Source organism: Siniperca chuatsi, linkage group LG4 (genome assembly GCF_020085105.1).
Source record: "Siniperca chuatsi isolate FFG_IHB_CAS linkage group LG4, ASM2008510v1, whole genome shotgun sequence".
NCBI lineage: Eukaryota > Metazoa > Chordata > Actinopteri > Centrarchiformes > Sinipercidae > Siniperca > Siniperca chuatsi.
Window position 1 is genome coordinate 4,228,577 of NC_058045.1, and position 26,044 is coordinate 4,254,620.

The 26,044-nt window shown below is 39.9% G+C and overlaps 1 protein-coding gene across 15 annotated transcripts in view; it reads right to left on the minus strand.

Annotated features, from left to right (window-relative positions):
• LOC122874628 (unconventional myosin-IXAa-like) overlaps nt 1-26,044 on the minus strand; it is a 148,058-nt gene that overhangs the window by 56,207 nt on the left and 65,807 nt on the right. For 10 of the 15 annotated variants that reach the window (XM_044192737.1, XM_044192732.1, XM_044192735.1 and 7 more), the window contains exons 4-10: nt 21,558-21,652; nt 20,872-20,934; nt 17,312-17,411; nt 14,293-14,346; nt 8,612-8,712; nt 7,668-7,794; nt 1,850-1,939 (exon numbers count right to left, since the gene is read on the minus strand). In XM_044192737.1, the coding sequence (XP_044048672.1) occupies nt 1,850-1,939; nt 7,668-7,794; nt 8,612-8,712; nt 14,293-14,346; nt 17,312-17,411; nt 20,872-20,934; nt 21,558-21,652 (630 nt within the window). The remainder of the gene's footprint in view (nt 1-1,849; nt 1,940-7,667; nt 7,795-8,611; nt 8,713-14,292; nt 14,347-17,311; nt 17,412-20,871; nt 20,935-21,557; nt 21,653-26,044) is intronic. The other 5 variants (XM_044192746.1, XM_044192733.1, XM_044192747.1 and 2 more) reach the window with 3 other exon arrangements.

A 26,044-nucleotide genomic window follows, 5' to 3' on the forward strand; every position in this document is an offset into this window, starting at 1 on the left:
TTGGTCGGCCCCCACTTCAAACGGCTGTTTGAGGCAGAGTTAGTGGCTAGGGAATGCATTATGTAAATGAGGGTGCTGACAAATGCAAGTGCAAACTTGCAGGTGTGCGTGGTAGGTATTCCTTACCTCAATGTCTGCTAGCTTGACTTAAAGGGGCTATAATTAATATTTTTGCATTAATAATGGATCACAAGACTACATGTATGTGAAAAGGGTCCCTCGTAGTGCATAGTGACGAACCCACAGATAATATCGCCTGACTGCAGTCCCCTGGTCTGCACAGCTTCACAGAATCTTTCAGCTCATTGTTTTGGTTCTACTGCCCGTAATTTTACTGTTTTGGTTCACTGTCACCGCTCTCATCAGTGTTGTTTTGAGATGCAGTTCTTTAAACCCACTGTATGTACCTGCTCAGCACCAAACCATGGACAGACAAAGTTAGTGACTATAGCTGGTGAAGAAAATGGAGCATGTAACAGCTTAAGAGCCAGATATTTCCATCAGAAGTTAGTCCAGACCAAAAACAGAGCTAAAAGAAGAGTAAGAATAATCTGTTAAGGTAGAAAAGCGCTATGTAAGTGCAGTCCATTTACAGCTGGTTTCTGGTTATTGCAAGTTTTATGTTGGGAGAGAGATACAACTATGTGGAGACAGGTAATAAGACTCTTCACTCATCTGGGGATTTCCCGTTATGCTATTCTATGTTTTTTCTATCTTTTCCTTTTCTGTCAATGGGGGATTTCAGGGAAAGGTCTATGCCTCATTCTCTCCAGGACCTTCTATAATTGTTATAGTATGACACCCAGATGCTGAAGGACAGGGTTTATCATAGCTGCAGCCCTTGTCCAGAAATAAGTTTCTGATCACATTGTCTGAGCCTCTGTTACACAGCTAGTCTAGAAAAAAAGTGTTTGAAACATGTGTGACTGACTGACAAAGAGAGAGAAAGAGACAGAGACAAACAGAGACAGACTCAGGATCTGGCTTTTGGCCTCTGTACTGTATATTTCAGTGGATGTTGCACATTCCTGAGACCAGACCACATGACTGGAGGGATGGGGGGTGTGTAAGAGCGGGAGCAACCATTGTTGGGCTAAACTAACCTGTAGATCAGATTGGGGGGGGGGCAAGGTAACAGACTATCTGGACCAAATTCAATTCTACGCTGAACCATCAAAGGCTTTGGGGTCGGAGAGATGAACGAAAACCACTGAATATTAATATTCACTAGCACAATGAACAATGATAGACATCAGAGGAGCCTATCTAGGTCAGCTGAGGCATCCCGGAGGTAAATTTTGCAGACTAAGTCCAGAGGGATGTATGGACAGGGTTGAGTTGCACTATTCCTTGACTCGACAGGAAACAGGAAGTTGCAGAGGAAGAGACCCTTATCAAAAGAGCCTTAGAGAGAAGCGGTGGGGGCTGGGGAAGTGCCACAACAAACCCCAGACAAGCTCCAAAGCATGCACACACAAACACAGAATCTCCCCTACAGCTGACGCACTTCATAACAAAACATTTGGCTCCGATATGCTTTCTTGAGACTGACTAGAATTTACTCAATCCACACCCCTACTGCCACCCTTTCACACACCCTTTTGACCGTTTGTAGTAAAGAAAAAACTATAAAAATGTGCTGAAAATGTCCCTCAATGTTTAGCATCTTCTGGGTTTTGTTTAATGTGTGCTGGCAATGAGGGACCAGACAGGCTCACAGGGGGTTCACCAGTAATAGGTCATCAATTTTAGAAGGTCAGATAAAGTCTGTGTGTTTGAGACGGGTAGGGTAGGTGTCACATTTTGATGTGGAGCTGTATGTGGATGTTGTGGTAACTAAAAAGGTCACCTCAGCAAGTTTGTAGGGTACAATGAGCCTCTCTCCGACAGTAACCGTCTTCCTTGTTGTCAGCGCTTCCAGCAGCATCTCCTCTTTGACCTGAAGTGGGGGGAAAAATACAAGGTCAAGAGCAAGATCAAGATCAGGGTTTGGTGTCTGGTGTCAGTTTGAGCTCTTACATGCTTACATGATGTTGTTTAGAGTACAATGAATTCATACAGTATCAGGGATGAAGAAAAACATTGTAATCATTATACAGGGTCACTGATCATAGCAAAAATTAAGTTGAAGTGAGAATTATTTTAGTGGCCTTTATTTGACAATTAATAGTGATGAAGTCATGGGAATAGTAAGGACAATAACATGCAGCAATGGTCCAATAATGTCCCTAGGCATTATTTTATTAAAGGGGTTCTCCAGCAATCTAATATTGCCCTTCCATAAAGCTGGACGACTCAAAAGAGACAGATTTTAAAAAAGAATGATTCAAATCAGTAGAAGCTGAGGTATCAAGACTTTTAGATCCTTGTATAGGTCAGGCTCCAAAAACACTGAATCCTACATTTCCCATAGTGCAACTGACCTTTCTGTTAGACCATCTCTGCCTGATAAATGCCCACATACTTAACACTCCCTACCCCCCACTTATAATGCAGGTTTTCTGTTAAAAATGTTTATTCTTCAAAACCGAGATTATTCATAATGTCACTTGAGTATTGAATTGAATTTTCAGACATTCAGAAATTCAGACTTGACAAAGCTCCCTCCAGAGTCACAGAAGACTTTATTTCACAGAATACGTAGTACTCTACATGACTTCACTGACCTTTGATTTTAAAGGTTTCCCTTTATACTCTTTATAGTGAGACCATACACTGAAGTGCCGCTGAGCAAGATACCAAAACTCTACCAGGGAAGCTTTTTTGCAGCTGATCGAAAGAACATCTTGATAGTTTATCAGAGGTAAAAAACATTTTAGTAGAAATGTGCTTTGGATTTTTTTTTAACTCAATTAAGCATATGTTAAGTACCATCCACAATGTATAAAATATAATTTAAGATATGTATTTGATGACGACTGACAGCTGGACATGACTGACCCCAGGCTGGACAATACGAGGATATACTGCAAACCATTAGACAACATAGATTTGTCGACAGGTGGAGAGTTTGCTACAGTATACCGTTTAAACCAAGGTACTTATTTCTTTCTTTACATCTCTGGTTGTATTAGACCATTGCTGGAAATGTTGCAAATCAATGAGCAGGTTTGTTTTTCGGCAATATTTGATTAACAGGATTTTCGCATCAACGTGATGAAGTACCTCAATCTATCAAGTATTTAATTCACTGAATTAGACAGACATTTCCATGTGGTTATTTTATCTACAGTATAAGCAGTTTATCTACAGTGTAACTTTCAAGAAAATGTACCATATCACGATATACATTACCATGGTGACATAAAATTACAAACACTCTGACAGAAGATTTTATCCATATCACTCATCTCTAATTGATCCTTTAATCTACTAAACTGATGCTCACAATACCTCTGCTGCTTCAAACTAACATAGCTGGCCAAGATTAGCATTGACTGAAACACTGCTTTGTGTCCTCACACATACAGTACAATAGTATGTGGCCTTGCATGTGAGTTCGTACGGACTCTAAACTTGGCCCCAGACAAACCATTGATGACAAAGCCACACTGGGAGAAGCAGATGTCACCGCACACATCTCCTCCATCTACAGGGATTATGGGATTGGGCCGAACAGCTGCTGCTGAGACCACATATTTGTGTGGGAGTGTGTGTGTGTGTGTGTGTGTGTGTGTGTGTGTGTACATGTGACAGCATGTCTTTGTGTGATTGCCTGATGTCTTCATGTATAAAAGGCAAGGGTGTTAATGTTATAGTTAATACCATTATGGATCTAGTTTAGTCAACTGCCATCTTTGTAAAGGTTTTGGCATAAACAGAAAAGGGGGGACAGGAGGAGGCTGAATGTGTGTGTGTGTGTGTGTGTGTGTTAGTGGGGGGTGGGGGTGGCATAATCAGACTTCATTTCACACTGCCTGGTAATCCCTCGACTAAGAGCAAAGCCTATTCTGCAGCCTAGTGATTGGTCTTTAGCCGGTACATTTCCATGTATTAGTCGCTTGGTAACAGGCTTGCTGCTCCGTCTATGATCGCAGCTCTAATAACATAATACACAGAAGTTTGTAAGCACTGGTTAGACGTCACTGATTCTGTTCTCAAATTAACCAGTTTTTTTTCCTGGGACACTAAGACCTCAAGTCTGATTCCAAGTTAGCAAATCTTTTAAGTATCTGTTACCAGAGTTAGCTAACATTTTCTATAGTTAATTGTCTTGCAGTTAGTAACAATAATGTGCAGTAGGTAGTAAACAGTATAGACATCACAGTACTGTTGACCGAACCTTTTCCGACATAGCAACAGTAATTATTAAAGAACTAAACTTCCTTTGTTCACCTTTTACTTCTCAATAAAACCATAAGAGCCAGTGGAAACCAATAAATATGACATTAGATATTTTAAAAAGTGTGCTAGAAGGCTGGATTTATTCTAGAAAGTAGGAAGCTGGCCCTATCTGTAAAGAGAGGCTTGAAGAAAAACAGTACTGTATGGTTACAGATAAGGAAAAATCTGACAGGACTTAATCAAAATGTATTGGCCTATGTCAGGTTGTGATGAATGACCAAAACTCTTGGACTCAGGCTCAAACATTGCCTTTTAAGATACTGTTTTTAGCATTAAAATACCATCAACAAATTCAGGCTTTAGTGGGATTTGTTTCTCACAGTGAGCTACTCTCTCTGGACTGATTACCAGTTTGCACAGGAATGCTTCTGGTTAGGTCGAATCACTCAACTCCAAAGCTCAAGAGGATCCAGCCTGTCAGCTGTCCATCAGCTCCTACGAGCTCTACTTCCTCTTCCAGTTCCACCTCCACAGGAAACAGGAAGTCCCGGCCACTTTCATTCCTATTCATTCATCAATCCACACTCGTGCCAATCAGCTCTCCTTGACAGGTGCTTCACATTAGTGTACCACAGTAATAGTGAGAGCAGTAGTTCACATCCCATCCTGTCTAAAATGTTGCCCATTTTCTATATCAAAGTGAAGTACAGACTGATTCCAACACTGGATATTTATGCAAATTAAGGACTTCACTCAGAGCCAGTAGGTGCACTTGAAGCAATTCCAGCCTCACATGACTCACACACAACTGCATTTAGCAAACCGTAACAACCTATTTTAGCCATTTAGCAGGTTCTCTTATGCAAAGCGTCTTAAAATAAAGTCATGCATCATCAATAAAGCGGAAGTGCTAAGTACTTTTGATGGCACGTTCTCTTAGCATCAAGCAAATTAAATTTTAAATGAAATTCAAAGGCACTTCAGTATAAATCACAGAAAATACATGCTTTGCTGTTAAGTTACAACTAAATGAAAGGCAACTTTTTACCCTTACAGCTAATTTTCCAAAATGTAATATTTTTTTTTCAAAAATGTAAAAAAACAAAATGCTTAATGCTTGTATATCAAAATTACCCTCGCATTAATTTCCTGGAAAACACGTTTTTTAACAGTTGCCGCATGCAACCAATAAAACCATCACATATTTTTTAATTATTTGCCCCCCCCCACCCAACTCCACTCCTCACATCAAATAACACTCACTTCCCATAGGTTGACCCCTCTTTTGTCCCACCGAAACATTATGTTTCAGCAGGAATGTTGCCACATTAGAGGGTTAAAATGGCCTCAAAATGCTGTTTCATTGCGACTCTTGACTCATTTGATTTCATTAAGCTGTGTTTTGGTTTTCCTCCTTGCTTCTTCTTCGTTTTAACAATGTTTTACATGTCCCTGGGGACAAATAGCTGTTGCCTCTGCACCAACTAACAGACATCCAAATAAACTTGAACTTAAAACACTAACCCCGAGCATGTGGCCAACATGTGGCTCAGCTCACGTCACTGCCTGTCTGGACCTCGGGAGAGTCAAAGAGACCAGTCTGGATGTTAAAGGGGAACCCTTGCAGGCTCTCCACAGTCATAACATCCCTGCTGTGCTGTTGACAGGAGTCTCCGGCACACTTCGGACATAGTTTTGTCAGCGACTCAACAAGCACATCCGGCTAAAGTTTGTAACAGGGACTGGGAAGTGCCACCATCCCTCAATCCCAAGGTAAATCAGAACAACATGTGGATGTTTGAGCTGTCCTCACAGTGCACACTGATGAGTGTGTATGTGTGTGTGTGGTCTGCACTCAGTGTCAAGAATGAACCCAAATTCAGCACAACATAATAAATTTGTAAACACTGCGTGGCACATTAACCCATGCCAGAAAATGTTTTTCTATGTTTCTCATTGGGACTATAAAGAGTCCAAAGCCGTCTAAACCTACAGACCAGACTGATGTATGTTGGATAATTACTACAGTGTCTACACTGAGGTCAGGAAAATATATGCACAAATCAAAGCCTTCATAAGAACTGCTTCTCAGTTAAAATTTTGTTTGTGTAGTAATAAAACAGAAGTGAAGTTATAAACATACAATGTTAAAATAAATTAAATTAAGCAAAAGAGGATAAATGAACCTGACTGTCCACAATGCACCGATACTGTAGTCTATGAATAGTCTGACGCAGTTTCTCTTCTACAGTTTGACTATAATATTGTTACTGAAACCAGAGGTTGGCTGAACTTCATTTGAACTTTATTTACAGGGACAAAGTGCTGCCACTGAGCAAGTTAATCTGCTTGTAAATATGTATATATTAGACAAGTAACAATTGTATAGTGCAAGCAAAGACGTGACTGGACAAGCACTGGCCATCCACCAAGCATCTATACAGTAAGTGACTGGCAATTCACAGAAATCTGCACCACTTTGCAAAAACATTTCACTCAAAATTAAGGAACAAAAAGTTGTTGACAAGCAAGTCGTTTATGACAGATTCACAATGATCCTTTAAAAAACATCGTTGAAGCTTGTATCAGTGTCTGATGTGTTTTTATAATCATTCAAATATGATTTAACCATGCAGGTGATATTGGGACAACAACAATGACTCGTTCCTGGTGGGAAAGCTCCGTCAGCACGTCAGCACAAGAGGTCTGAAAATAGCCTCAACACAAACATTACTTTGTGGAAGCGCTGGATGGTTGGACGGCTCTTTGGGACCTGAAGCACCTCTTAACTTCCGCTGTCACCACAAGCTGTGCTTGTACGCAGAGAGTCCTCAGCTCTCTAAAAGGCTTTTTGTAAAGTCCTCATATGGGAGGTAAACGCTCTCAACAGGAATCGCGATTTCTCAGTGTTTAAAAAAAAAAATACATAGCAAAAGGAAAACTAATTTGCTCAAATGCATGCTACTTGTTTTTAAAAAGTTCACTAAGTCCATGGAGTTTTAAGTATCTCCAGCGGGCATGGAATGGAATAACTTCAGGAGACAAATTGTCAAAGAAAGTATTTAGGGAGAATAAACAAGCCCTGTGGTAAAGCCCTGCTCCAATTCTTCATTTTTATTATTCTTCAAAGTATTTAAAATATTGTATTTCAGCATAAAGTCAGCAAGACAAAAAGTACTGTGTTGTTTTGACTCAGACATGTCATATGTGGCTTTTTCTATTGGATTTTCAGATGAAAACTGGACTATTATTAAAATTGAATAAAATTTTTGCCACACACAGTTCCAAAAAATGTGTTGATTTGGACTTTACTAATGGCCGATAATTGAACTTTAATACTATGAACCAGAGTGTTTGTGAAAAGGCTGCATCATGCTGCTCACCTCCAGCAGTTCTGAGACGATGGGGAGGGCCTCTGGGTTGCAGATGTCGATGGAATCGTCCCTGTAGGTCTTCTTCTTGTAGCGGATGTTCCCCAGGTGGAGGATTGCTGACAGCAGGGAGAAGATCCTGAGGAAGAAGAAAGGCACTTATTGTTAATACATTTACAGTATTTTGGGCAACAAACCTACTGTCTTATTGAACATGTTTTACAGTGAATGAAAAGAGATTCTGTGTTCTTGACCAGGACATCTGGTAGAGCCACATCGTGTGACATTTCTGCTAATGGATGATCTCTTGATTACACAAAACTCACGCAAAAAAAAAAAGTAATCTAATGAAACATTTATCTTTAAATACTTTTTGCAGTGGCTAGAAAATGAACAGGATGTCAGGTTTACTTGTAATGTCTGATGAAAGCTGTGCATTTCTAAGAAGCTGACTTTACAAAGCTTCCTGACTGATGCCTGTTTACTTACAGAATTTAAACTGAAGTGCAATGACCTCTGAGACTCTATTCATCTCCTAAACATTGTAAAGATTTTGAAAAGATTGATAACACTCTTATGTCTGTTTGTTAAAAATGAAGCTACAGTTGGCAGCCGGTCAGCTTAGCGAACTATTCAGACAATAAAAAACTAAACTAAACAAAAGGCACAACATGCTCTGAGCTGTTAACGAGTATGTGAGATATCAAATAACTTAAAATGTTCTGTGAGACCATCAGATGAAGAGTAGGAGTGCTTACAGAGTGATTAGTTTGTTTTAGGTAACCTTACGTTCGTTCTGCTGAGCTGCTAATATGTTTCCACAAGGATTTAATGGGATACATTTCTGCACATTCATTCTACTGAAAACACTCCTGACCCTGATTGTAACAGACAGGGCTGAGGTTCTGTAATCAGTTATGTAAGAACAGTTGTATACATCATGTCGCTCATCTTACTGTTTGCGTGTGGTGGGTAAGAAGCCGACCATCTCCATAGCCAGCTGCAGCCGCTCAAAGTCGTGTTTCAGATCCTCTCCTTCCACTGTGAAGCAGTCCTGCTGGTGTTAGGTGGAAACACACAAACACAGAAACAGAGAGGAAGACGGAGAGAGACATCAGCATCACAAAGGAGTTTTTAAAGAATATATAACACACAAACTTTGATATAACTATCAAAACAATTCTATTACGGATAGTGAATACTTGGCACTTTGTGAAACGAATAGATCTACTGTACAGGCGTCCTGCAGAAGCTTAATGACTGTGTATATGTGTGTGACTAAGCAGGGTTTCCCAAAATATTTCATAAATGGAAAGGGCTACTTTAAGTAAAGTCACAAGTAAATCTCAAGTCTTGGCTATCAAGTCCCAAGTCAAGACCAAGTCCTAAACAAGTCATTATTCAAAAAAAGTGCTGTTTAAAGCATTTGTATTTATGACTTTCAAATAAATTTTACTAAATTTTAAAAGCTAAATTATTATTTAGGTGTGTCTTGGTATTCCTGTGATAATGTCCTTTCCTTGCTGCTCATGAAACGTGGTTGGCTGCTGTCAGATTGACTCAAAGAATACTGAATACTTTATGCAACATCATTTTCAATCGTTAGGGAGAATGTCAAGTCAGTCCAAGTCAAAAGGTTAAAGTCCAAGTGAAGTCATGAGTCGCTGGTGTTGAAGTCCGATTGTTAGATTTTGTCCAGTCGAGTCTAAAGTCATGTGACTCGAGTCCACGGCTCGCTCCTCAGGGAGCTACATCAGACAGAAAAGGCCACATATTTAATGGGTAAGACCACCGTGTAGAAACTAAATTAATTACAGGAGACAAAATGTCGTCATGGTCGTCTGACTCAGCTCAGCAGAAGACAGTGATTTATCAATTAAATTGCACATTCGCTTTGAAGTGATTCATTAAAGCAGCATGTCGCAATGTCAGAAAAGAAAGAAAATCTTCTGAGTTTATTTCAGTTGAGGAAACGAAACGCAAGCCACCTCTGTTAACACATTTTCTGGGGAAACCCTGATAAGTGAACACATGAGTGCTTTCCTGACCCTAATATCACACAGTGATTGTAAAGGAGTGATATGTATGTATACAGTGACTGTGTGTGTGTGTGTGTGTGTGTGTGTGTGTGTGTGCCTCCTCAGGCCCTCCTGTCGGTCAGCATGTCTCTGCTCCGGCAGCAAGCCTCTCTCAGGCTGTAATTAGCACATACCACACCGACCGGCCAGCGAGAGAAGACACAGGAACCCATAATCCACGCTCTGGATTGCCTCTTCTACACTTTAACATTCAACACTCCTCTGCCTCTCCATTGTTTTCCTTTGGCTTAGAACTAGTCAGGAACTGCAGAGCCAACAATCGGCGTATTTCTCCAGTGAGCTTCTCCAATTGCAATAAAAGGGGTTTTGAGGCTTCTCGAGCGATGGCAAGACCCGGGAAAAGCCAGTTTTCAAATTGCCGGGTATGTTAGACCTCAGCGCCAAGCAGCACAATGTGATACGTTGAAGGAAGTTGAGAAAATAAAGAGATCAATGTTGGCCAGTTGCGTGGTCAAAAACCAAAACCATAGCTATTGGTGCTTACAAAAAAAAAAAGAACAAGGGATTCTTGAGTGCAGCAAAGGGATGATTAAGAAACAATCTGTTCTTCTTACTTGTTTTAAACAAAGACTCACTTCAGAACTTGAAATTGTAATTTTATGCCAGTTGCAACACTGCTGGTGCAGGCTTACACTAAAATGAGTCAACTCAGGAGCCCAGCTCACGATGCACATGGAGCTTTTTAACAGATCACTCACAGATCCAGTTAAAAGTTTGATGCATCCAGTCGAGGCTTTCCTGTTACTTACCATGACTTAATCATGATTTATGTTGTCAAGGCACCCGGCCGTTTTGTGCCAAAAACAGCATGCCACCCCGTCACTAGACATTCCACACGGCCAAAAACCATAGACACCCAAACAGGCACAAAATGCAAACCCACAGCCACAGAGACCCAGAACCAAACACTGGACTGCACACATCAAATGCAAACATCCAGAAAATGTTTGGTCTTTGGGATCTTTAGGAAAAATACTTGAATTAAAAAAAAAAAAAATCACATTTGTTTATTTTCTATTTTTGGCCCCAGACGTTGCATCTGGAATCTGTAATCACTCGTCACTGTTGAAAGTGCTGGGTGTTTACTGCAGCGTGACCTGCGCACATTGACCAGTGGTGGAGGTCAAAGGTTAAACAGGCCCAAAGGGTTGGTCAGATGCTCAGACAGCTGTCAAGGGCTGCCTCTCTCTCTCTGTGTGTGTGTGTGTGTGTGTGTGTGTGTGTGTGTGTGTGTGTGAGGGTTTGTGAAGACGGTGACATCATCTCCTTAGATGGTGGGGTCACAGACTGATGAGGTCATTGACTGACCCTTGAGACAGTGTGTCAGCAAGCAGTGAGACGGTTGTATAAGGACAAAATATGAGAGAGTGAGCCGAGGGAAAAAGGAGTACAGAGAGAGAGTCAGTGAAATTAAAGCAAAAGTTCAACATTTTGGCAAACACGCTTTTTTGCTTCCTTTGCGAGAGTGAGATGAGAAGATCGATAACAATCTCATGTCTTTTGTTAAGGCAAGGCAAATTTATTTGTATACTGTAACACCTTTCAACAACAATTAATGAATTAATTAAACAGATTTAACGCGAAAAGAAGAATCACAGTGTAGTGCAACATATGAATGATAGTCTCAAATTTAATCTAATAAAAGGCGATGGAAAATAAAAAAGTATAGAGGAATCAAGTCATAGTTAGCCTAGCTTAGCATAAAGACTGGGGAAAGCAGCTAGCGGTCTAAAGTAGAAATAATACACCTAATACACCTCTAAAGCTGACTTATTTACACAACATATCTTGTGTTGTTTAACCCATACATGAAATAAGTAAAAACTATTTATTTTGATTTTATTTTAAGCTCTATTTCTTGACAAACAGTTTATCTATCCGCCCAGGACTACTGTGCAGCATTGGCTATTGCGTGTTGCAAAATATGGTCGGTGATCACAGGTTAGCATGTAACTCCAACCAAAACCAGAAATGGTCTTTGTTACATATAGTGTATGAATAAGGCAGCTTTCGAGTTGTTAGTAGGTGTAGTTTTTGAGTTTTTCACCAGACTAGCCGTTTCGCCCTGCTGGCAGTCTTTATGCTAAGCTAGGCTAAACACGTCCTTACTCTAGCTCCATGTTTAAAGCATCGATGTGAATTTTCTCATCTCAACTCTTGGAAAGAAAGCAAATGAGCATATTTATAAAAATGTTGAAGTATTCTTTGAAAAGAACAGCCAACTGAAAATATGTAGGCTGGCTCTGAAATGTTTGTAGCTTACTCCTTCTCAGAGCATGGCAGGTGTCAGCTTGGATTCACAAAAGTTACAATAATTTCAAATGGCAACCCGGAGTCACGGCAAAAAACATGAATAAAATATTTATTAAAACCTCCATAGGAACTTCTGAAATCACTCCTGCAGCATAATCCAGTCCTCCAGCGTTGATCTACATGTTCAGTATGTTCAAAACAATCTTCACTGTGCCAATAAATGACAAAATATGCAACTTCCATTGGAGCAATGGGGTGGCGATTGTTCTTCAGTGATTTGAGAAATTTCCATAGACAGGATACATTTCTACAGTTTTTGCTATGACTATGGGTCACCATTGGATTACATTGTAACTACTGGGAAATGACAAGCCCTTTTCAAGCATACAGGAGGGGAGTATTTAATATTCAAAAGATTCATTTGGTGGAGTCATAGTACTTTAACTGGATGAATGTGAAGCAGGACCTACAATAAGTGCTAAAAAGACTCTGAGTGTCCTCAGAAACCCTTTCCTGGATAAAAGAACAATTTAAAAAAGTGGGAGACAAAGAGCCAAAGTCAAGAGGGAAATACTGTAAGACCAACAGACGAGTCGTTTTTTATACTAACCAACTCTCATGTCAAGTGTTTGCTCGCCGGCAAAGTCAAAGTAACATAATCTCCTATTAGGAGATACTGAATCCCTTAGCCACACACAACAAATCCCACTGACCAAACATTACTCACTTCAGGTGGAGGCTGGCAAGACAGTGGCAAGCTCAAACACCGGTGAAACACACACAAAATGGACCACACACTTAGAGGGAAGTTTCAGGATGTGAAGTTTATACTATTGATCACTACTGAAACCTTCTCATAGAAGGCACAGCATGTAAGGTTATTGCCTTCTGTATTCTCAGTGTTACTGCAGAAATAATGACTTGTGCGTCATTTTGATCATTTAGATGCTGGTCGATTTATTGGCAGTGCTGAGGATTTTGGCTGATACCGGCTTACATTTCAGGGAAGTTTACTGTTCAAGATTTGCTGCCATCTGATCTTTATCGTCTTTTGATAAGAAAAGTTATTGTTCATCTGTAAAATTACATGCCACAGTACATATGTTACTGCTAATGCAAACCCAACATTTCCTACTGCTGCTATTTCACATTAAAAGCACTCAACTGGCAAAACACGGGGTTGCTTTTATTGTGAAGCCGTGACATTGGATGTCAACAAATCAACCAGGACTGAAATCTTAAGGATTCTAACTTTTAATAACCAAATTTCTTGCAATTAATGTTTTTTTATATTATGTATTTAAGTTTTTAAAAACTGTTATAATTTTATTCTTTTCAAATATCTATATTGACATAGGCCAAAAAACATTTGTATTGATCCCCCACTGACTAACTAAAAATGCAAAAAAAAATCCTTAAACTGTTAGTGTCTGGACGAGTACTGCAGTAATTTTGAACTATCTTAACCTAAAAAACAAACTTATATATAAGGTTCAGATCTTATTTCATGTTTTTCCTTCCTTCTCTACTCTTGAATTTAACAGCATGCTATTGGATGTTGCTACTGTAATTTCACTGTTCAAAATGCACGAGTATTTATACTCAATGACTACGACTTTGTCTACAGTGCATAGTCCTGCAGTGTGTGTGTCAGACAATACATTTAAATATAGTAGTGAACGTGAAATCCTGAACCTTCCCTTTAAAGATGGCAGTTTTCAGGTTTGATGTCATCACCCATCTCCCGACAGCAAAACATCCAAAGCCAAAGATTAGATTAAAGGGATTCCTTTATGTTTGAGCTTTGCGTTTTAGCATATATATGTTCCTTGGTTTCAAAAAGAAATGAGGTATGAGCGCAATTTCTTCTTTTTAAGAGACAGAAAACCTTCTCTCCGAAATCTTTTTTATAACAAGCAACTTTCAGTAACAAATTAAGTTAATTTCGCTATTAATCCTTTTTCAGTGTCATATTTTTCACTTTAAATGAGATACTGAAAGTGTAACACCATCAAAAGTACACAAATATCTTGAGATAAAAGCAATCAAATACAGTAAAGTCATTACATTAAAGGTATCCCTTTAAGCATTTTAGAGGCAGTTTTTTATAGAGCAGCTGAGGTCAGTTCAGGTCGCCTCCATCTTTAGTCCATTTTAGTGAAAGCAGGCGTGTGGGGACAGCGGAGAGAGAACAAGACCAAGACTGGCACCAAAAATCCAGAGCACCACGACACACCCATGAGCACAGACGTACACAAACAACTTGTCATCCACATGATACTGACCAGATCGCTCTCAAAGTAATTGTCCCAGTGGAGTTTGTGTGATTTCTTTGTCATCTGGAAGCAAGGCAGAGCGAGTTAAGGAGGCATGAATTACACACAATAATACGCACACTTAAAAGCGACTGAGAAAGATGACACATGCTGTTAATACGAAAGGAAAAAATTACTAATCCTCACACACACACATACACACACACACACACACACACACACACACACACATCTCCAGAGCTGCAATAATTGAATCCATGATGTGACGTAATCAAAGATGTGGATACAACTGGTTTAAATTTCAGAAACCGCACAATCTCAATCAGCGGGTGAAAACATTACGGACTTACACTACACATACTAATATTAGCGTTCATTTGGAGTCGTGTTTGTGGCCACCTGGGGAATGTAAGTCCAATATTCACTCTCCTTTTAGCTCTGTTTTTGGTCTCTACCAACTCCTGAGGGAAATATCTGGCTCTTTGGCTGCTAAACGCTCCACAACGTTCACCAGCTAGTCGCTAACCGTGTCTGTCTGCTGTTTGGTGCTGAGCAGGTAGTGTACAGTGGACTCATCAGAGCTTTTTGCAGCATTGACATTGTGAAACTCACTATAAAGCTCCGTAAAGCCGAGGAGAGCTGCAGATTCAGTTTATAATTCTCTGTAGGTTCATCACAACGAACGACCCCTTTCACATTGTCATTTACATTATTATAATAAAAATATCGAGCTTTAAGTACAGCACTTGATAAAATGTACTTAGAAACTACAAAATCCATCTCTGAGAGAGAAGAGATGAAAATGGATAATCATTTTGCTTCTTTGTGACACCATGTGGTTGTAAGAAGTGCGTGTGTGCGCGCTCAGACAAACGCGTGTGTTTGTGTACACACACACGTTAGTCTGAGCGCACACCGTTGGCACCCTCTGCACGAAAGCAAGTCAGCGCCAGATTAAGTTTGCTGTTGCCATGGAAACAGAGCTGCATAGTAACAGGCAGCCGGCAGCAGAGGATGGGATGGGGGGTGGTGGTGGTGGTGGTGGTGGTGGGGGTTGTTGTTGTGGGGATTAAGGGAGGAGGGAAAAAAACTGTTACTTTTTTGGGGAAGCCAAAAGAGATGAACAAAGGAGTTTTTTTTGTTGCCTCCCCAGTGTATTGCCACAGGAAGAGGGACTATGAATCCTCACACTGCTGCCAACGCACACAGATGTACTGCAAAAGATGCACACATATGGGGGCTTTTGGCATGTACACAAGCATGTAAACACACAAAGTCACACACACACACACACACACATATTAGACACACATGGATGCAGGGATGAAATTTTTGGGCTGATGCAATCAACACTTCAGAGTGTTGAGAAGTGATCCAGTTATGATCAATGAGAAAATAAGATCCAACAGAGAGAAAAGGAGGGAAGGGAGATGCCGACATTTTCTATCATCATCTCCATAAATCTCTTTACATGACACCTTAGCTTTATTTTTCAGTAATAACATACTTCTCTTGCATTTGGAATGACTGTTCCCCATTTTGTAAAGAGAGAAAATGGTTGTTACCACTTTAAATTTACTATGAATTCTTTGCAGCACAGTAAACACTGAAACATCGAATTGGGCCTCATGCAAGAACCACTTGCACAAACAGATTCGTTTTTATGCTGCACATGTGGGTGAATTTGTGGCATTCGCCAATTTTATCGTATTTAGAATTTTCTCTTAGGTACACACAAAATGTACGAGTGGTTTAGACCTGTCATACGAGTACATGTACAGGTAGTCTGCCTTTCTTCACAAGGAGAAAAACACTTGTTTGACTTAAAAGATCTTAATGTCATAATGTGAATAAATTGTTTTTTAAAAATCTGGAATACAATGGAGATTACATATAAGACCGAAATTTACTAAAATAAAACATATAAATAAAACAGACTCAATGCAAAATTTATATTCTAACAACAGCGTAACATCACCTACTGTGGGCTGTAATATTCTCACATCCCCCCAGACCGTCTCTTATTTTAGTCATGGACCACTTTGCTTTAGAAAGACACTTTTTTTAATCATCTCACTTTATGTCAAACCATTCCCTCTTTATTTCTGGCACAGTACAGCGTTCCTCAGATGACACGTCATTGACAGCTGTATTTTTAATATTTTCTCATTATTTCAGCTCCTCTAATAAGACTACTGACTCTGCTGAACTTTTAATCTTTTTATCTGTTGATTTCCGACAGCAGGACTTCGCAATGTGAAAGTCTTCTCTTTTTTAACATTTTTGGTAACATTTTTGTGAGTGAAAGCTGCCCACAAATGAAACAGAACAGGCAGCCTCATATAGCCATTTCAGGGGAGTCGATTCTTGAACATGAACAGGTGGTATTAATCAGGCTGAAATGAGCGATTTACGACAAGTTTGTGCAGTTAGGAGAGTTTGGTGAATCTTGCTTCGTGCATGAGGCCAGTTCTTTCCTTCATATTACAAATCAGATCTTTTAAATTCTTTGTATAGCTGGATCACCTTGTTACTCGCATTGTCACAGTATCATCATTTTGCCCTACAACTTGCTAACGTGAAATGGCTTTTGATTCAATAATTTATGTTGGTTTGTCGTCTTTGGTAAGTGCTGACAATTGACACCGGATAATTAATGTCAAGACAGGCAATTATCACAGTAGTTTCTTTTTGTATAATTGCATTTCTGTTTAATTCTGATTTTGTGGTATCTGTCATTTGTTGTTTGTCTGTAACTCATTTTTATTGCTACCTATTTTGGCAAGGACACAAGATTTTTTAAATCTCTTTTATGGTTAAAAAAAACAAAACGCTGTATATATTAGAACTGAAAGGGCATGTAGATACACAAAGAGAAACTTTACACAATCCATGATATTAATAAACTGACAGGTAACACAACAGAACGCCATAAATATATCAATATGGATATATGGAATATGGAATTTTTCTAGAAATATTTATTTTGCTATTTATATATGCACTGAATATGAGTGTGTATGCGGACCTGGTTGAGGTAGTGGTATTCCTCAGGTTTGAGCAGGTGGAAGGACTTCCTCTCCTCTTCACTGGCTCCGGCCAAAAGGTAGTAGAACACATGGTAGTTCCTACAAACACACACACACACACACACACATAATAAGTTAGAAGGTATAACTCTACAGCACAAAAACACTTTTTCTGTATTGATTTCTTGAATCATTTTAAATTCCCTCAGAGGTGAGCTGAGGACAGCAGCTTTCACATCTCCTTGCTCCGCTGAAACGACGCCTGAGGGGAGAGACCCCATTCAAAGCTTTGGAGTACAGTACAGTGAAAAACTCTATCTGCAGTCTATTCCACAACCCAAACCTGCAACATGTTACAAATAAGTCACACCTTCTTCCTGGGAGGCTCACATTTCAAGTCAAACAAAGCCGCAGTGTGGTGTGTGGGCTGGAGGCAAGGCAAGGAGTTGTGCCTCTGTGACAAAGGCTGGGGCTTCGGCCAACGCAGATGCAATTCTATTACAGCTCTGCACAGGGACACTTAGTGCCTGATATAGTGGTGGAAAGTTAAAAAGCCCAGGGAGAATATTAGAAGACTCCCCATCTGTAATGTGTGGATGGGTAGGAGGATGTTTTTAACTGAAACTTGTGTGCAGTTACAGAGGCAATACTATAATGTGGAAAGTTAGTAATTAAACATAGGAGTACAGCTTTATTGTAAATAAGCTACTAAATAATATCTCTAAGACAAATTTTATTATTTTCATAACTGTACACCTGCTCTTGCCTGGGCAAAAATGACCTCAAAACGTTTTCTGTCATCACAACTCTCCTGAAGATGCTAAAATATGACGTTTTTTCCCCTGTATCTCCGTGTACTACGAGCATTTAGGTAAATAATAAATTGAATCAACACTAAAAATAACTATTAATAAACATTTTCTAGTAATGAATACTGAATGAGCTACCAAAATAGTCGCCAAACGTGAGCTAGCTGGCTGGCTAGCTTAACAGTAAACACTAACATTGACATGTGCACATTGGGTTTCTTGATGAATCCATTTTTTTTCAGGGCAAGGGGCACTTGTTATTTCCCAGAGCAAAGCCATTACGGACCCAAACCGCCGTCGAGAAAAACAATCCTTCTTGCTGACCTCCCACAAGGCTTGTGTTTTATAAGGCTTGAGTTTATAACCATGTTTCTGCCGCGGGATGCTTTACATGTTCAACATCTGCCAAGAATCACAATCAGACTTTATTCACCAAGTGTATAAGGAATTTTTTTGGTGTCACCATGCCAAAATGAAAAAATAAATAAATCATTAAAATAGAAAAGTGAGATAAGATAGCTGAAGAAGAGATATAAAAAAAGAATAGTCAAATAATTGTAAATACTAATAAACTTTTTTTTACAATAGTATACAAATACTCAAAAACATTATATACAACTAAGTTTACAGGAGTAAAGGTTCTGTGTGATGGGTCATGTGTACATAGTGTGCAAAGATACTTAATTAAAGGTAATTAATTAATACAGAGTGCAAGTGCATTTGCTCAATTGTGGTCCTGTCAAAAAAATAAAATAAAATATATATGTCAATAAAAATACAGTATCACTTGCTTTGAGTGTGAACATTGACTGTGTTGATGAACACCAAACTGGTACCCTGGCTGGAAGTGACATCAAGCAGAGCTCATGGTCAGCTGCTCAGTCTTTCTCTGCTTTTGCTGTCAGGTTTGAAAAGTTCAAACAGGAACAATACTGCAACCACACTGTCTGCGATGGCTTGATATTCTAGAGGATGATACGCTGAACCGAAAACCAACGTTTTCTTTTTCAAACCACAGTTCAGCTTTATCTTCAATAGCTGCTCTTCCACCTGCATTGATAAACTGGCACAAAAACTTTTTAAAAGACTTGTTCCAGCTTGCAACAAGTCACAAGTAGAATATAATAAGATGTGACAGTGAGAGGTGCGTCTGAGACAACAGCTTTATCAACAGTTGAGCTAAATAAAGAATTATTTTAAAGGAATAGTTTGACATTTTGATAAATATGCTTATTCACTTTCTTGCCAACAGTTAAACGGGAAGATGGCCAAAGGTTACAAAATCTGCCTAGCAACACCTGTAAAGCTCACTAATTTACATGTTAAATCTCGCTTGTTTATTCAGTCCAAAATCCGAAGAGTAAAAACTACATGTCGGGGTGTTGCAGGGAGTTAATGTGCCAGACAATTTCTTGGCCAGGCACAGTAACTTCCTAAAGTCTCTGCGGGTTTGCCTGGAAACCTCACAGTGTTAACAAGACTTCCTATCTTTGGACAGAGCCAGGCTAGCCGTTTCCCCCTGCTTCCAGTCTTTATGCTAAGCTAACTTCATACAGATATGAGAGTGGTATCAATCTTCTCATCGAACTCTTGGCAAGAAAGCGAATACACAAATTTCCCAAAATGTCGAATTATTCCTTTAATATTTTTTGGTTTTCAATTAGAATTTTTCACTGGACAAATCACTCACTCGAAAAAATTAGGCTGGTGACTCTTAATGGCATTGGTATTTTCAGTATGCTACCCAGCCCTATTACAGCTACTACTGCTATCACTGTCACTATCACATGATCCTACGTTAGATAAACTAATAATACACTATAAGAAAATCAAACTAATAGCTAAAACCATACTACTAATAATTTCAGACAGAACTAAGGCTGCTGAAAACAGTAACAGCCCCTCACTTGCACCGACTGCCGTCCCATCAAATTCCAGAGTCATAAAGCCCGAAAGCATCACTGGAAAGCTCAGCTAGTTCCCTCCTAATATTTCTTTTCTTACGCTGGGGTCGTACAGAGGCAACCTGTCATGAGACTGGCGTTCAGATTTAAGATAGTTTGCAGTTTATCATCATCCTGCCTGCTCCCCCACCTCTCTGCTTTAGGGCTGAGCCGTCTGGGAGGTCCTGCCTTTAGCTTCTACCCTATCAATATGGCCGCCAGGGCCTGTCATCGGGATGAAATAGAAACCTCAGGCCAATCAGGGTTAGTATTACAGATTTACATTGTTTTTTCCCTTCCTTCACAAAGCCATCATGCTGGTAGTGATTTTTCTTTTTACTGTCATCTGGGAGAGATGAGCGATATGGGGACAGAGCCAGTCGAGAAGAGAGTGTGAATGTGTTGTCTGAAAGAAGAAAAAATGATTTAAGGGATGTGGGTACAGGTGTAAATTCCCACGTATGTGTTAATGTATGGGTGTGTAAAGTATGTGCACGCTGCATAGGAGATGAGTGAATCAAACAGTCTGCTAGTGTGTGAAAAAAAACAAGACGTGAGAACAAACAGTGTTGCTGTTACACCAAACTGGACACATAACCGAAATATCGAAATTTATTTTCATATTCTCCAAAATAGTTCTGATATGTAATTAGTATTAATAGACAATCATGCCCTGCGTTAGTTTGCAAAATGGCTTCCTGCTGCAACAAGATGCTGTTAACATTGAAAAGGTTCCTCTAAAAATAATTCCACAAACCGACAAACCCTGCTGTCAGTCTTATATCTGCGTCCTGTGTCTCCACTCACCTCTCATTGTGCTCCTGGTACACCAGACGGGATTTCTCCAGCAGGTATTTCTCCACATAGGCTCTGAAAATAAACAGACACAGGCACAAAAAACTGTTGCAGCTCTGATAATAAATCAGCTGATATTAAGTCAACAACACACACATTATATATATATATATATATATATATATATATATATATATATATATATATATATATATATATAAGATATTAAGAAATAGAGGAAAACTGCAGAGATGAGAACATAAAAGTTAGGAGGCAGAGTTATCTAATTATATGCGTTTTCAAACATTTGTAAACTGAAAGTCTGTCTCACAATAACTTCATGGGTGATTAATTCTGTTTCCTTTCTCACTTCATGAGCAAAGGAAGTACTATGAATAGCAGTTATACATTTACAATCAGGGTCCAGTGAATGCTTCTTAATCATAATGTTAACTGAAGAACACAACATATAAATTATTGATTTATTGATTTTTTTTGACCTAGGTAGGATATTAATCAGCTGTTATTTTTTACCAAATCATTAAATAATAATTAGTATTAAGTAAATGTTAAATCACCATTTGTAAGTGATTAAATGTTACCACTCTACCAAACAGTATTTGTAGATGTGTGAATCATGCACTTGCACCGATTTCTATATGTGTGTTTTGTGTTTTGTGTGTGTGTGTGCGTCTCACCCCCTGACGGTGCCGCTCTCCTGGTAGTTGACCTGGATGAACTTGCCGAAGCGGCTGGAGTTGTTGTTGTGAGCTGTCTTAGCGTTCCCAAAGGCCTGAAGAGAAAATGGAGAGCGTCACCTTCAGGTCAACATATCAGCATGCAGACAGGTGATCACTGATGGGTACCAGTGTATGTTGTTCTCCTTTCATTCTCTATGTACAGTAGTAAAACAGAAAGACGCAGACATCCTTTGGACTTGACTGGTAAACTATATGTTCAACATACATTTGCCACCACAGAATAATGAACTACTTATCAACAAGTTAAAGCAAAAAAAGAGAAGCTTTTCAGTTTTACATCCTGATCTGCAGGGTCTTAAAAATACTGATAATCTACAGGCAAACTTTATGATGGGAACTGAACTCTGAAAAAATGTGTTAGGAGTAGAGGGAAAAGCTACCAATCACAGTTCTGTAACAGAGGTCATGAGGCTCACACACACACACACACACACACACACACAGACACGTCAACCCACTAAACTGCCAAATTCCTATAAAGGCAAACACACTGCAGAGCTGAAAACAGACACAGTCTCTACTCGTGGGAGTCTGTGGGCATTTCTGCTAACACACACACACATATCATTAGGGGCCCCTTCAGGTTCTCATTAGGAGTCTGATTGGCCCCAGTGGAGCTGGAGAGGAAAACAGGGAGAGGAAACATGGAGAGGAGGAGAGGAGAGGAGAGGAGAGAGGAGAGGAGACACTGAGAGGCGAGAGGAAGAGGAGGAGAACAGAGGAGATGAGAGGAAACAAAGAGAGGAAACATTGAGAGTTGAGAGGAGATGAGGTGGAAATAGGAGAGGAAACATGGAGAGGAGAGAGGAGAAGGAGAACAGAGGAGATGAGAGGAAACAAGGAGAAAAACAAGTAGAGGTGAGGAGAAGAGAAGAGGAAACTAGGAGAGGAGAGGAGGCGAAGAGGGAAGCAAAGGAGAAGAGAGGAGGAGAAGAGGGAAGACAAGTAGAGGAGAGGAGGAGAAGAGAAGAGGAGAGGAAACAACAAAAAAACAAAAGATGAGAAGAAAGGAAATGAGGACAGGATAGAAGATCAAAAACAAATGAGAAGTGAGATTAGGAAAAGGGGATGATAGGAAAGGAAATCAATAAGAAAGATAGAAATTAAAGAGGAAGAGTAAAAGAAGAAAGGAAAGAAGCAGCAGAGAGGATAGGGAAGGACAAAAGAGGAGGATATGAGGAGAAACATGAGAAAGAAAACAGGAGAAGTGCCTAGCGTGAGACATTAGAGAGGCAGAGGAACATATTTTCAGATTTCAGCACTACAGTTCACAGAAGCAGGGGTGAAATTTCAGGCTGATGCAATCAGCATTTTAGAGTTATGATAAATGACTAAATAAGAACCAGCAGAGATGGAGAGAGATGGGAGGGAGAAGGGAGAGGGGAGAGGGGATGGGGGAGGGGGGAGGGGGGAGGACGGGGAAGATATAGAGAGAGAAGTGGGCATCAGATAATTGATTGTGGCTGCTGGGTGAATACTACAGCTCTGGAATAACACGGTTAATAAAAGTAAAATCCTGCTCCTGAATCAGGCTTTGATCTCTGTGATGATTCATTCAAAAACTCCCCCAACGCCGCCAACCTGACACACATTTAACGAGCCAATCAAGGCAAACCAGCTGAAAGAAGAGTGGAACAAAACAACAAATACGACTGCATTACGGTCCATCTTTCTCTCGCTCTTTTTTTCTCTCGGTGTTTCTCATTCCCTCGTTCGTCCACCTCTCTCTCATTTTCCGTGCCCATCCATCTGTTGATTCTCTCCTTCAAATCCATCCATCTTTCTTTTCTCTGCAGCAGATCCCGAATGGGGCTTTAGAAATAAAAAGTCCACGGGTTGAGACACATAATCAACCACAGAAAGAGAGTGGACTGGCAGTGGGATCTCCTTCAGTTCCCTCAATCCAAAATGTAAATCGAAACTGCAATTTACATGATAATGACGGAGCTTTCATCCTCAATCATTTCTGAATATAAGAGCCCTTTTGTGGCTAAATGTTTCCAGTTTTGAATTGTAGAGGAAAATCCACTTCCTGAAATGAGTGAAATAAGCCCAGCTATAATGGAAACCGTCAATGACAATCAAACACACAGAGGGAAGATATACAGGGAAGACATAAACTAGGTTTGTTTGTGTGTGTATAGGAAGATGTAAGTACTGTTTGAGCTTGTAATACATGCACTTCTGTTTGCATGTGTGTATGCATGCGGCATGCTGTGTGTAGTTTGTGTGTGTGTGAAAGAGATTAATGAGCAGGGTGGCAGTGTCTGGATGATTTAGTGGTGAACTCTGCCTCATGGTCAACGCCTGCTGTGACCACAGCACAGGAAAACACACACTGTGAATCAGTGATTACTCCGTGTGGTGTATGTGTGTGTGTGTGTGTGTGTGTGTGTGTGTGTGTGTGTGTGTGTGTGTTTGTGTGTAGTATGTGTGTATATCTGTATGTGTGTGTCTGTGTGCTAAACATATGCGTAGGGTATATGGATAGACCAGGGGTGAGAGGGTGAGAGAGAGAGAGAGAGAGAGAGAGAGAGAGAGAGAGAGAGAGAGAGAGAGAGAGAGAGAGAGAGAGAGAGAGAGAGGGCAAGTATAAAAACAAATTTAATTGTGGTATTTCATTGTGGTTACTTACTAAAATAAAAAATCTATACAGATATACCTCTCAGCAACACTTTTGGCCTCACACCCTTTGTTTCTCGTCCTTCCTCTCTCTCTTTCCACTCATTTCCTGTCACCTCTCTGCTATCTACTTTTGAAAGAAGGCAAAAATGCCCCCCACAGCGCCCATAAAACATAAAAACTAGTCAATGAATCGATCAGACAGACTTTTCTTTTAATAAAATGATTTCCTGTACTGATAAATGTTGAAAGGTGATGATAATGTATTGCTGGCTTACTTTAGTTAAAAATCAGTATATTGTTGTTGGGGGTATGACAGGGTCAAGTTTAAGGTTTCCTTGGTGCCCAGTAGCGTATGCTCATTGCCCGATACTGGTCCGTGGTCCAGGATTTGGGAACCATTGTGTTCAGTGTTGAGGTTCAATTCAGTTTAATTTAAGTCAATTCTGAAGGTGGTTTTCTGTCTCTAAAAACTTTTTTGTACTGAACTTATTTGACACATAATGTGAAGAAAAACTGCCCAAAAAACCCCAAACATTTGAAACATAATCCAATAACTGTGTTAAAAAACAATATTTTTGACATTATTTTCTACACAGAGCGTGTCTTGTCCAAATTTCTATTGCCAACATTTTTTAACACAATGTTTGGAGCAGTAGGATCTTGGTCTAAATTCGTGACAGGCATTAAGAAACATTGTAAAGTGTGATTTCATGTTTCTTTAAAAAGAACATGTAGCCTTGAGGAAACATCCAAGAGCAGAACAAGGAATACTGACTGCATCGATTTGCTGTTCCCATAGACTTAAAAGACTGAATTGTCAATTCAGTTAGAAATTCAACGTGACTCAATATAAACACGAGCCTTCACTGCATAGCCTGTGGTGCCATATGGACTCCAGAAATAACCAACTTAAGTGTGTTAAAAACAGCTCTCCACATCGTCCATTTACACAAATCAAAGATCAAGCGTATAGCCGGCCATATGTTAGATTTTATGTTGAAGCAAATGTGCTGACCCTAAGGCTTAATCCTGCTGCGACTGTGTGTGTGTGTGTGTGTGTGTGTGTGTGTGTGTGTGTCTATGTTTAAGTCCAAATTGCAACACTGGCTCCACACTGACAGTATGCTAATGTATGCTTATGCACTGTTAGCCCCTGTGGGCTCTTCCACGCTGTCACATTACGTTAGCCAGTTGTTGCCTGCACCACTGCAGAAAAGCCCAGCTCCTCAGCCTCTGAGGAAGCAAGCAGTGGTGCTGCTATTTCAGAACAGGATTAAAGTGTTAGGTGTTGAGGGGAGAGGGACAAGATGGGAGCTAGCCTGTTAATTAGCATGTCAGGACCTTCCTCAGAAAAGGGGCTAAAATCAGCTCAAATACTAATGCTAATAACCTGGTGCTTTTACCATCTCTGTCTCTCTTTGTCTTTTCCCCAGTACTGCTGCAGTGTTTCCCTAAACACTCTCAGAAACCATTTGGTGACCTAGATTATGAAAAACAAGTGGAGACGTGCCAAAACCACTGCTGGGCTAGCTTCCATTAGCTAGTTTTCTGTGTTTCATGGAGTGCTGAGTGGTTAAAATTATTAATGCTGGCTGCAGCGCCCTGATGTCCAGGTGATGGTGACTGCTTGTTTCAGCAGGATTTTTCTTTTGTGCCTTTGTGAATATCCAGGTCAGAGGGAGTCAACGTGATGCGGGAGACCTGTGTGAGACTTACAGCCCACATCTAGAGATGATTTTTGGTAGACTGGTCCCTTATTGATAAAACCAACTGTTAGCCTAATATCCTTGACTTCAGTA